Source organism: Saccopteryx bilineata, chromosome 6 (genome assembly GCF_036850765.1).
Source record: "Saccopteryx bilineata isolate mSacBil1 chromosome 6, mSacBil1_pri_phased_curated, whole genome shotgun sequence".
NCBI classification, from domain to species: domain Eukaryota; kingdom Metazoa; phylum Chordata; class Mammalia; order Chiroptera; family Emballonuridae; genus Saccopteryx; species Saccopteryx bilineata.
Genome location: NC_089495.1, coordinates 194,455,486 through 194,467,213, shown reverse-complemented (window position 1 = coordinate 194,467,213; position 11,728 = coordinate 194,455,486). Strand labels below are relative to the sequence as shown.

Below are 11,728 nucleotides of genomic sequence, written 5' to 3'. Positions count from 1 at the left end.
ATTGGCGGGGGTGGGGGTGGGGCGAATTGCATCCAGGGGAACTCCATCCATCAGAAGCAGAGCCTAGACTGGAACCCAGGAACCCAAGTGTTTGCTGCGCACTGCAGAGCAGAGTGCTAACACTGGTTCAAGAATGGCCTGGAGGGTCAGAACTGGGGAAATGCAGGCACAGGGTGTATGAATTTCTGTAGAAAAAGAGGGTCCGAGTCTCCTAAGATTCTCAAGGGGTCCTATGATCTCACGAAAGGCTGTCTAGGTGCTTAGAGACAGATGGAAACTGGATGGAATAGAATCTGGTGGGGGACATGCATGCATGGATGGATGGATGGATGAGGGGATGAGGAGTCTGGGACGCTGGGCACATACGAGGGAATTTCCTTTGAAAGAGAGAGGAACTGTAAGTTGGGAAATTCTTTTCCTTGAAACGCCTCCCCAGCCCGCCTCCCCACACCCCAGCTGAGGTCTTCCCGTTTTCTGGGATGGGGGGACTTCCTCCGGCCTCTCTACCTGCGATGGGGACGCTTTCGGTTCTGCTGGGATTTCCGGAGGTGGCAGGGGAGAACCGTGGGAGTCCCTGGGGTGTCTTTTCAGCACCAGTGGGGATCTCTCTTCCCTTCCTTCGCCCCTTGGGAAGCCAGCTGGCTCCTTCCTCTGTACAGCTGGGCCTTTGTAGTCCCAGAAGCTAAGGAGGAAGAGCTCTCCCTGGGACCCTCCACCCTGCTTTCCCAGCGAACCCCTAAACTCCCAGGGGAATTAGACTGCAGGGACTGTCCTATGGGGAAATCCCAGAGCAGCGCTTCGCCGGAACTCCGCCTTCCCTAGCGAGTCTGGCCGCTATTGGCCCCCTGAGGCCACGCCCCTTTTATGGGCGAGGCCACGGGTTCGGGCCGGGGTGTTACTAGAGACCCCATCCCGACCGCTCCTTCCGCCGCCTGCTTTTTACCTCGCCATGGTTCGTCTGCCTCTGCGCTGTCTCCTTTTGGGCTGTTTGTTGACCACCGTGAGTTAAGTTTTCGCTCCGACCCTACGGGGGAGTTTGGGATTTCAGATAGGAGACTGGGAAGAGAAGCAATACTTCGGGGAAGGGACCTTCCTACCTGATTTTGTTGGGGAAAGAAGGGAGGGTGGAAGCCAGGTAAGGTACCCCGGGGTCCTAGCTGAATGAGGTGGGCTGCCTCTCTCTCCTCCCAGGTTGGAGTTCCAGGTAGCCCACAGAGGGTGCGAAGTCGGGGGCACTGCAGGAAACGTGTCTAGACAGCGTGGATGGGGTTAGGCTTTGGGGACCCCCAAGCCTTCATCTGCTCAGAAGTCTGGCGTCTGGGTTTGCTTCCGAGGCTGGCCACACAGAAGTGAGAAGGGAGACAGGCCAAGGGAAGCGTCGGGTCTGGCTGGTTTCCTGTCCCTTTTCATGTGTGGACAGATGCCAGCGTCTGAGAGTGGTTATCATCTCCTTGCCAGTTGGGGCTGCCTTCTTACAGGGCATCACAGGGGGTGATCCAAACGAGGAGGAATACTCAAGGCTATGTCTCTGTAGCCTGAATTTAAGATGATGGGACCTCCTGGGGAGATGAACAGTTCATGAGACCCAAGAAAATGTTTCACCGGATACCAGAAGAGCTCAGATATGCCCCATCAAGCGTATCTCCGGGATTTTCAGAAGCCCACACTTGTCTCACTTTTTGTTTAAATGTATTTTTGTAGTTCCTCATTTTGGAGGCTGGGAACCCCCCAAGTACCTTTACCTTCTCATCCCAAACCCTCTCTCCTCTCCCTAATTTCAAGGACTGTAATTCCTGGCACATGAAACCTGAGCAGGAATGACCCATGGAGTGGATAGCAAGGGAAGAGTCAGTGGGGAAGCTTTGGTCCCAGGACTTTCATTTTCACTCTAAGCAAAAGCTCTTAGGGAGAGAGGAGGCAGAAGGAGGGTGGAGCTGGAAATAGGAGCGTTCTTATAGGCAGCAGTGGAGGAAGAGCCAGGGGAAGGAGGGTGAAGGGTTGTTTGGACTTCTCAAGAGCGTACTCACAATTTTGGCTCTAGGTAGAGACTGGGTTGTGACAACAATAATAGCAGCTGCTATTTATTGAGAGCTTCCTGTGTGTCAGATTCCGAGGAAAATTCTTTTCATGTGTTCTCCATCTGATTTCTGTTAACTTCCCATTATACAGAGGAGCGAACTGGGGCTCAGAGAGAGGAAATGTCTTGCCAAAATTCTCATAGGTAGGTGGAACCTGGATGTAAATCTTCATCTGCCTGGTTCCTGAGCCTGCCTCTCAGACGGTGAGAGTCTCCAAGCCTTGGTCCTGAACTCTTTTGTATCAGAAGGACTGAAGCTAAGGAGTGGGAACTGGGGGTTGACACACGTGCAGAGAAGGAGCTGTATTTCTCCCGTGTTTGAAAATAGCATAAAAGATTTTCATTGCTCTGGGAGTGTGGTGGGAAGGTCCCCAGTGTTGCAGGGAGAAATTCACAGGATGAATGTTGTGATGCAATGGTAGGGGCAGCAGCCTTTTTTACTTCCTTCCCCATTTGGAGTAAGATGCATTTCTGTAAGTAATGGCTGAGTGAGAGCCACCAATTAAGCTGGATCCTGGACAGCCGGCCAGTTAGCCAGAGTGCTAGGTATCCAAGCAGATACTCACATATGTATGATAACTAAAACTGCCGTTTAATGAACACCTACTATGCTCTAGACACAGTGCCAGGCCACATACATGTATTCTTTCTCATCCTCACAACCTAATCTGTAGGGCAAATATTATTACTCCCATTTTAGAGGCATGGAAACTGAGCTTAGGAGAAGCAAAATGACTAGTATGTGTTACAAAGTTAAGGTTGGAGCCTAAATCTGTTTGTCTCTCAAAGCTGCCTGTGCTCTTTTCACTGGCTGTTCCCAAAGTGTAGGATGATTGTAAGGAGCACACCCACCCACAACTAAACAACAGAGATTCACTTTACGGTTCTGTTTAAAATCCTTCTGATTTTTTTTTTAAGGAGGAAGTCTCTGGAGATAGAATATAGTTTATACCTCTCAAGCTCTTGCTAATCCTCCTTTTAAAACAAAAATTAAGAGCAGGCCTAGGGTGGGGGACTATTGGCAAGCATAGCAATCAGCTGGGATTTCATAACATTGTTTTGTTTCTGCCAAATTTATTTTTAGGCTTACCTTTTATTTATGACAAGTGAGACTGATTCTCCTCTCATGGCAATGATATAAGGTTTCCATTGAAAAGAAATGTATTTAATTTAATGAGAAGTAATTAATAGCATGGTTGGTACCGAGAGGTAGTACAAATATGGGTGAGGACCAAGCTGATGGAGAGAGGGAAAGAGTATTGAGACCTGAATTCTCACTCAGAGTCTATCACTGTGAAACCCTGGGCAAGTGACAGCCTCCCCGGTCCTTAGTCTCACCATTTATGAAGTGAAAGAGTTAGACTTCATCTTCTCAGCTTCACAAAGTTCTTGGCATTTTGTGAGGAAGGGATCGGAGGGAGAAAATATGATGAGGCTTGGAGATTGGAGAGGGGCAGGGGTGGGCAGCAGAAGAATAGAAGGAAGAGGCCAGGTGCTAAATATAGCCCCAACCAGGACTAGGACCAGCTGCAGTCAGCCATTGTTAGGACTCCAGGGGAGGCACTGAGGTCCTCACGTGCTTTTGTGAAGAGGAAAGACACAGGAGTCCAGCCAAAAGGAAGATCTGTTTAGTTCAGAGGCTATTCTGAGATTCCAGCACAATCGCTTTGTTAAATACCAGAATGATTCTCTGAGTGTTTTTACAATCAGCTGGCAGTTTAGTTAAAAACAGATACACTAAATAACAGATAGGCTCCATTTTTCTGCTTTGGACTTCCATGTTAGTTCTAACCTCTGTCCTGTCTGGTTTTCACCTTCCTGCCAAGGAGACCACGGCAGAGATCTCAAGATCCCTTCAAATTGCCCAATTTTGTTTTTAGGTCCACCCAGAAACACCCAATGTGTGCAGAGAAAACCAATACCTAACAAAAGGCCAGTGCTGTAATATGTGCCCTCCAGGTGAGATGCCAACCTTCTAGCCCCAGAGTGGGACCCCTCTTGGTTTGCTGGCAGATGCAGGGCCCCAAAGTGTCATCTGTGAACTCGAGTCTTAAATGCCCTCTGGGATTTCCCATCCCTGCACTGCTGTCAGAATGTTCTGGGTCTCTCTCTGCCTACCCAGGACTAGGGTTCCTATATCTTCCATGTCTCCCCCCACCACCCCAACTGTGAAGGCTGGAAGGGTCTGATGCTGTCACCTTTGAACCCTCTGCCCTAAAGCCCAGCCTGATCAGTTTTTGGTAGGTGTCTAACTCATTGAATTGGTTGGAGCAGCCTCATTTCCTGATACCTTCCAGGAGAGAAACTGGTGAATGAATGCACGGAGTTTACTGAAACGGACTGCTCCCCTTGCAGTGAAGGCGAATTCCTGGAGACCTGGAACAGAGAGACACACTGTCATCAGCACAGATACTGTGACCCCAGTGCGTGGCTGCTGGGGGAGGGGTGCTCGGGAGCTGCGCTCACAGTCCAGCTCATTCTCCATAGTGCAACCTTCTTTTTTTAAAATTTTTTTTCTCTTTTTTTCTGAAGCTGGAAACGGGGAGAGACAGTCAGACAGACTCCCGCATGCGCCTGACCGGGACCCACCCGGCACGCCCACGAAGGGCGAAGCTCTGCCCACCAGGGGGTGATGCTCTGCCCCTCCGGGGCATCGGGGCATCGCTCTGCCGCGACCAGAGCCACTCTAGCGCCTGGGGCAGAGGCCAAGGAGCCATCCCCAGTGCCCGGGCCATCTTTGCTCCAATGGAGCCTTGGCTGCGGGAGGGGAAGAGAGAGAGAGAGAGAGGAAGGAGGGAGGGGGTGGAGAAGCAAATGGGCGCTTCTCCTATGTGCCCTGGCCGGGAATCGAACCCGGGTCCCCCGCACGCCAGGCCGATGCTCTACCGCTGAGCCAACCGGCCAGGGCCTTTTTTTTTTTTTTTTTTTTTTTTTTTTTTTAATAGCCCTGGTCTGTTTTGATTGGTTGGAGTCTAGGTTGTACTGTTTTTTGTTTGTTCGTTTTATTGTACTGGTTGTTAAATAGTTGATCACTATTCCTACTTGGAAGAGGGTCTAAGAAAAAAAAAAAAAGAGCAGGAGGTATGAGGAGAGGGGCCCCAAGAGTAGCCAGCAAGGGGTTCCCATCCATCCTGCTCATCTCTGCACAGACCTAGGACTCCAGGTCAAGAGGGAGGGCACTTCGAAAACAGACAGGACTTGCATATGTGATGAAGGCCAGCACTGTGCCAGCAACCCGTGTGAACGCTGCATTCTGCACAGCTCTTGTCCCCCTGGCTTCGGGGTCCAGCAGAGGGGTAAGTGGCCTGTCTGAGAATCAGCTCTAGAGGCAGGAGAGAGGGGCCAAGGGACAGAGGTGAGGGGCTGGACAATAGGCACGCGGCCCCAGGAGTGGAGGGAATGGAGACTGCAGCCCGCATCAGTATGTCCTCTACAGGGAGCAGAAAATGAACCTTTTTCATTCTGCCTCCTGCCATGGCATCTAACTTGGAGGTGGGGGCAGTGGGAGAAGCCTTCCTAGGGGCTGCAGCAGTTGGGGGAGGCCATATGCTGGGGGAAGTATGCTTAAAGCTGGAAGATCTTCCTGTCCTGCCTCTCAGTTCTTTTGAGAGCCAGACAGGTGGTCCACTGTGATGCTGAACGCCTCCTTCTCCCTCCCAGCTACAGAGGTTTCGGATACCATCTGTGAACCCTGCCCGGTCGGCTTCTTCTCCAACGTGTCATCTGCTCTTGAAAAGTGTCATCCTTGGACAAGGTAGAAGAACTCATCCCTTGTTCTTCCTGTCCCAAGAGGGCCATGGGATCTGCTTCCATTCTATCCGGCCACCTGCCCTTCAGCCCCGTCCCCCTGCCCCACACACACTCACACACTGGTCAAACATCTAGAGTGACCTCATGGGCAAGCAACCAAGTGGGCATCTTCCCACATTTTCTGTTCTGCTTTCTCTTGGTAATAGCAGATAAGTGTTGATCTATCTCTCCATCACAGTGAAACTCTGTTCTTGGTACCTTGTGACACCTCTCCTGCTTTCCTCATACCTTTCCCTGCTCCCCCTTCCTCCTCCTTAGCTGGTTTTTTAGGCCTTTGTTCTGCTGTATTCTTCAATCACCTCGACAGCCTCCGACCATCTCGTCCACATTCGTGGCTTTAGCTACCATTTGTCTCAGGTGATTCCCAATCAACATCTCGTCCAGATTTGTCTCCTGGGTCCCAGACTGTCATGTCTAACTGCCAAGGGGTACACCTCCATACAGGTGACCCACAGGCACCAAACGGGCTCACCTTTATTCTCCCCTCACCCTCTATGAATGCCATCACCATGCCTCTGGGCGCTTGTTCTACGGTTCTCCACCCCTACCCCCCGCCCCCCTCAACCCCAAATCAGTCACCAGCTCCTGTCCATCTTGCCTTCTAGACGTTTTGGGACTCCTTCTGACTATCTCAGTGCTGCCTTTAACTTGGACCTCGTCACCATGGTCTGGATGACGCCTGAACCTCCTCACTGACCTCCCCTCCTCTATTCTCTCCTCTTCATCTGGTTCTCCATTTGCTCGCCAACGTGAGTCTTCTGCAGTTCACTTTGGAGCACTGCTCTCTTCGTGTTTAAAATGTTTCACAGCTCTCTGGGCCTTTAGAACAAAACTAGAACTCTTGCCTGACCTCTGACCTTCCAGCTCCAGTTCCTGACCTCTCTCTCCATCCTGGTACCTGCCCTCCTGCATCACTCTTCTGCCTGGAATACCCTCTAACACACACCCCACTGACTTGTTACATTTAATTTACAAAATGGGTAAGACAGGTACGTGAGACAGAAGGCACAGAAGGGCCTGTAGTAATGTCTCCCTTCACCCTTGTCCCTCAGCCACCCATTTCTCCCTGGAGGCAGCCACTGTCCCATGGATGTCTTTCCATAGAGAAATATACAAACACATACGCGCACATGTGCAAACACGTGTATTGTCCACACAAACTAGCATCTCATATACACTTGGTTATTTGTTTACTGTCCACCTTTCTCCAATAGATTGCAAACTTCTTAAATGTAGAGACCTGGCTTTTTTTCCTTCCACTGATCCATCCTTTATGCCCAGGACAGTGCCTAGAACATAGTAGGTACTCAATTTTTACTGGTAAAAATGACTGGTGGCACATAGGGGCAGTAGAATTAGAGCACTAGGTTTCAACTTCATTGCAGCTTCGAAAGGGTGAGCCTTATGCAAGTGTGTGACCCTCATTTGTCTGAGCCTCAGTGTCCTCATCTAGAAAATGGGAATGACCTTTGTTTCATGAGGCTTGAGGAAAAGACATGTAGAAGTGTTTTATGAGCTCGTCAACCTTTGTAATGTCCTTTTCTGACCATTCTCCACCATTTCTCCTGGCACTGGGTCTTTTTCTCATATCTAGACTCCTGCAATGGCCTCCTGGCTGGCTGCTTTTCTGTAATTTCTCCTGTGAGCTCTCTGGCCAACTGAGTCCTCTCACTATTTAAGCCATGTGATTGGATGCTGCTGTGACTCATCAGCTGGATCCCGTCCAAACCTTCCTGGCTGATTACCAGTGATCTGGTTCTAAAGACGCAATCTTCACTGGTTCTCCAACACCATCTGGCACGTCAGCCACCTAACCTCTGTATCATGTTGTCCTGCTTAGAGGGAATGTACCATTGCTCTAAATTTTACATCCTTTAGGGCCTGCTCAGATGTAACTTCCCCAGGGAAGTCTTTCTGGACGACCCTTAAACCAGACATTCTCAACTGAGCAATTTTGTCCTTCAGGGGACATTCGACAATATCTGGAGATGAGACTGGGAAGGGGAGCTGCCACTTAAATCTAGTAGGTAAAAACCAGAGATGCTGCTAAACATCCTACGGTGCACAGGACAGCCCCCACTACAGAGAGTTATGTGACCTCCCTGTGTCAGTGGGGCCGAGGTTGAGAAACCCCGTGTTAAACGGAAGGGATCATCTCTCCATTCCAGCCACTGGGGATTTCATCTCTTCTTTGAGCAGTTCCCAGTTCACTTTAGCCTACTTCACAGTGCTTGGCATTCATTAGAGACTCTTCTATTATCTCCCCTTCAAGATGTGTAATAATCTTTTCTCTGCACTCATGAGTTCCATAAAAGCAGCGTTTGCATCATAACCAGCACCGGAGGGTGCATATAATATGTGCTCAGTGAACCTAGACTTGTTGGTTGTTGATGGTCTCCCTCTGGGGTTGGAAATCTCATGGTTGGGGACACTTAATGTCTGTTTCTCTCTTTCTCACTCTGTGTATGTGTGTGTGTGCACACAGCTGTGAGATCCAAGGCCTGGCGGAGCAGCGGGCAGGGACTAACAAGACTGATGTTCTCTGTGGTGAGTCCTGGAGCATGGGCTTTGGCGGCAGGCCAGGAAGGCAGGGAACTAAAGGGGGAGACTGAGGCACACAGAAACAATGGGTAGGAGGCGAAGTATAAAAAGAAGGCAGTTTGGAGTTGTGGCATCTCAGTTCTGCCACTTACCTGTGCAGCTTGGGCAAGTCGTTGGCCCCCTCGAGCCTCAGTTTCTTCATCTGTAAAACGGGCTGAGAAAAGCAACTCCCTTAGGAGGCCGGGATGAGTGCCTGGCGTGGGTTCTTGCACTTTGGACGTGCTCCCTCAAAGCTCTGCTGCCACCCTGCACTTCAAGTAGCAGCACGGCGCGACAGTTTCCTTGCAGGGCCTCAGTTTTGATTTCAGAATGAGGAGGTTGGCCTACCACACAGGTCACAGGCTTAAATAACTACAGGGGCTAGGGAGGTCATGTTAATGAGCGAAAAGGTCAGAGGTAAGAAAAATGCACGCTGTTTGCTTTTTCTTACTGTTCCTTTTCCCATTGGCAGGGTTGGGACTGCAGTGAAGTGAGCCAGGCCCTTGCCTTAGGCACGGGATTTAAAAGGGCGCCAGAAAAATGCAGTCATCGGGATAAATAACACTTTGATGCAATATTTTAAAAAGAATCAAAATTAACCCAAAAAATAAATTCCAAATGAACAAAATGTAATTTTTTTTATTGATTTGAGAGGGAGAGAAATGGCGGGGGGGGGGCAGAAATATCAAATTATAGTAAGTAGTTGTGTTTGGTATGTGCCTTGTGACCTTGATGGGGCAAGCCTGGGGTTTCGAACCAGCCACCTCCACGTTTCAGGCCGATGCTTTATCCACTGCACCACCACAGGCCAGGTTCAAATTTTTACTAAGGACACGATCCAACCCTGCACTTGCACGACCCTGCCTGACTTGCCTCAGCCTAATCCTGGCTCTGGTTCCAATACAACTTTATTGAAAAAGCAGGCAGCCAGCCTGCAGGTCATAGTTTGATGATTTGATTTTTCAAAACATGACATTAAAATACTACTTAATCTTGATTGCTGTGTTCTTTGGTGCCCCTTCAATTTTGTCCGGAGGGGTATGCCTTCCCCTAGTCCTTGCCCTGCCCCTTGGTCTTTCTTTCATTTTCCCAGTTTGGAATGGAGACTTAGATACAAGAAATTCTTTAATTTCCCCTCCATTCTTCTATAACAAAGGCAACGGTGCAGACATAAACGATGCTGGACCTCGGCCATTGGGCAGAGAGTAGGGAGGGGTGGGGAGTGTGGTGAGCAGTAGAGACAGCTACCACCACCCAGTCCTGGCTGATGAGTGCCAGCTGGGACTGCTGGCCCATTGGGGCTGGGTCTTCCAAATTTCTAAGAGACCAGAGACCTAGATTTTAAATATGCAATCTCCCCAAGTTAAAATGTTTAAAAAAATTGAAAAATACGCTGGTCATACTAAAGACATCTGCTGGCCACATTTTATCAAGGCTTCCTGTTTGAGAGCTCTGTTGTGGTTGAGCTCAGATAGGAAGGATTTTAGAGTCTGCCAAGGTGCAGCAGCTGCAGGCGTGGGGTGGGAGCCATCGCTGAAGCCTTACTTTCTCCAGGTGGGGTCCGAAATCGGATGAGAGCCCTGGTGCTGATCCCCATCGTTACGGCGGTCCTGTTTATTGTTATGTTGGTGTTTGCCTGTACCAGTGAGTCCACAGGTGGGGAGGTGATGCAGGAGGCAGGGAGGGGGAGAAGGTAAAGTAGAACTGGCTACCTGTTTCCTGATCTGGCCTCACGAATATTTTTTCTCCCAAGGAAAAATGGCCAAGAAGGCAGGCGATAAGGTAGGTCACCCATGGGAACCGGCTCTGAGTTTTGGCAAACTGGAAAGAAGATTGACTCATTGTCACCTATATGGCAGTAAAACTGATTTAGGGTCTGCCCCCCGGCCCAGTGGGGTGGCAGGAGGGCTGGCTACCCCACTTCTGTCCCCATCCTTATGCCCCAGTGTCTCCCCACCCCCTCAGTGCCAATCTTTGTCATTCTTAAAGCTCATCTCCCCACAGAGCTGCCCCAGCACCATTGTCAAAATCAATGGTGTCATTTGCTGTCCTTTTCTGCCATTCAATATATGGGGAACCACTTTGGGGTCTTGGTTCAGGGCCCATGGGCCAGACTGGAGGGATAGCCCTCTGAACCCACTGGAAGCTTCTCGGCACCGGCAGTGTGGCCAGCAGGGGGCAGGAGGCACCCATGGAATCGGCTGGCTATGGGAAAAGGGAGGGGGCTTGGGGAGGATCCCTTTCGAGGGAAGGGTTCTTTAGAGGTGTTTCTAAGGGTAACTTCACCCCTTGGTCCTCCAGGTCTTCTATGTTCAGAGAAAAGGGCAAGATCCTGTGGAGACCGAGGAGGACCCTCCTGGCCCCCGCTCTATGGCTCCGGTGCAGGAAACCTTAGTTGGGTGCCAGCCAGTCACGCAGGAGGATGGCAAAGAGAGCCGCATCTCGGTGCAGGAGAGACAGTGAGCTGTGTGTGCCCAGGAGCGTGGCAGCGTGGACAAAGTGCGTGTGGCCGGGGAGCCCGGAGCTGCAGCTGCGACACGAGAGGGGGGCACTGGTGCCGGGCACAGCCCCCTGTGCCTGCACCCTGTGGCTCAGAAACAGTTCACCTCGGGAAACTCCCACTCAGCCTGGAGCCCATTCGATCTCCCAAGCTTGCTTTTAAAGATGGAGGCAAAACTTTGGAGGGAGGCATATGGTAATGCCATCAAAGCCTCCAACCCAGCGGTTCAGTGGCCAGAGATGCATCATGGTGGGTTGTATGAGCCCAAGGGGGCATCTGCATGAACATCACTGCCATGTTGTTTGTGACAGTGAACAACTGGAAGCCACTTAATGTCCATCAACAGGGGACTGGCTAAATAAAATTATAATATATTTATGCAACAGGATCTCAACAACACTGTGATGGAAAGAAAAAAAAGCAGGTTGCAGAATGATGGAAAAAAAAATTTTTAAAGTACATTCCCCCAAACAAAATGATCTATTACCTGCAGGTATGTGTATAAACACAATATACGTGTATATGTAGGTATAACAAAGGTTCTAGAAGGAGACACAGAAAATGCACAGCTAGAAGACTTGTAATGTCAGGGTTGAGGAAGAAGGTTCTGAAAGGGGGGTTGGTAAGAGAAGATTTGACTTTCCCATAAGGCATTTTTTTTTCTCCTAAAAGGAGAGTGAATTCACATTCTGCCTATGTAATTAAAAAGTCATCAAACATATAAAAAGAAAAATGGGGGTGGACATGCTGGGTGACAGGAG

At 49.9% G+C, this 11,728-nt stretch overlaps 1 protein-coding gene across 2 annotated transcripts; it reads left to right on the top strand.

The window, feature by feature from the left end:
* The first annotated feature begins 881 nt into the window (after positions 1 to 881).
* On the top strand, positions 882 to 11,350 carry CD40 (CD40 molecule). Of its 2 annotated transcripts, none has more exons than XM_066234996.1 (9): positions 882 to 1,000; positions 3,958 to 4,036; positions 4,375 to 4,500; positions 5,227 to 5,373; positions 5,738 to 5,831; positions 8,373 to 8,434; positions 10,022 to 10,111; positions 10,221 to 10,249; positions 10,769 to 11,350. In XM_066234996.1, the coding sequence occupies exons 1-9, from the start codon at positions 950 to 952 to the stop codon at positions 10,928 to 10,930; spliced, it is 840 nt and encodes a 279-aa protein (XP_066091093.1). In that variant the 5' UTR covers positions 882 to 949; the 3' UTR covers positions 10,931 to 11,350. The 2 variants fall into 2 exon arrangements, with proteins under 2 accessions (XP_066091093.1, XP_066091092.1); XM_066234995.1 differs by having other exon boundaries at positions 10,022 to 10,123.
* Positions 11,351 to 11,728: the final 378 nt, after the last annotated feature.

Excerpts from the sequence above, each read along its gene's own strand:
- CD40 (XM_066234995.1), top strand. The coding sequence starts at position 950 with ATGGTTCGTCTGCCTCTGCGCTGTCTCCTTTTGGGCTGTTTGTTGACC. Across the intron at positions 4,037-4,374 it reads CTGTAATATGTGCCCTCCAG|GAGAGAAACTGGTGAATGAA; the intron begins GTGAGATGCCAA and ends GATACCTTCCAG. Across the intron at positions 8,435-10,021 it reads CAAGACTGATGTTCTCTGTG|GTGGGGTCCGAAATCGGATG; the intron begins GTGAGTCCTGGA and ends TACTTTCTCCAG.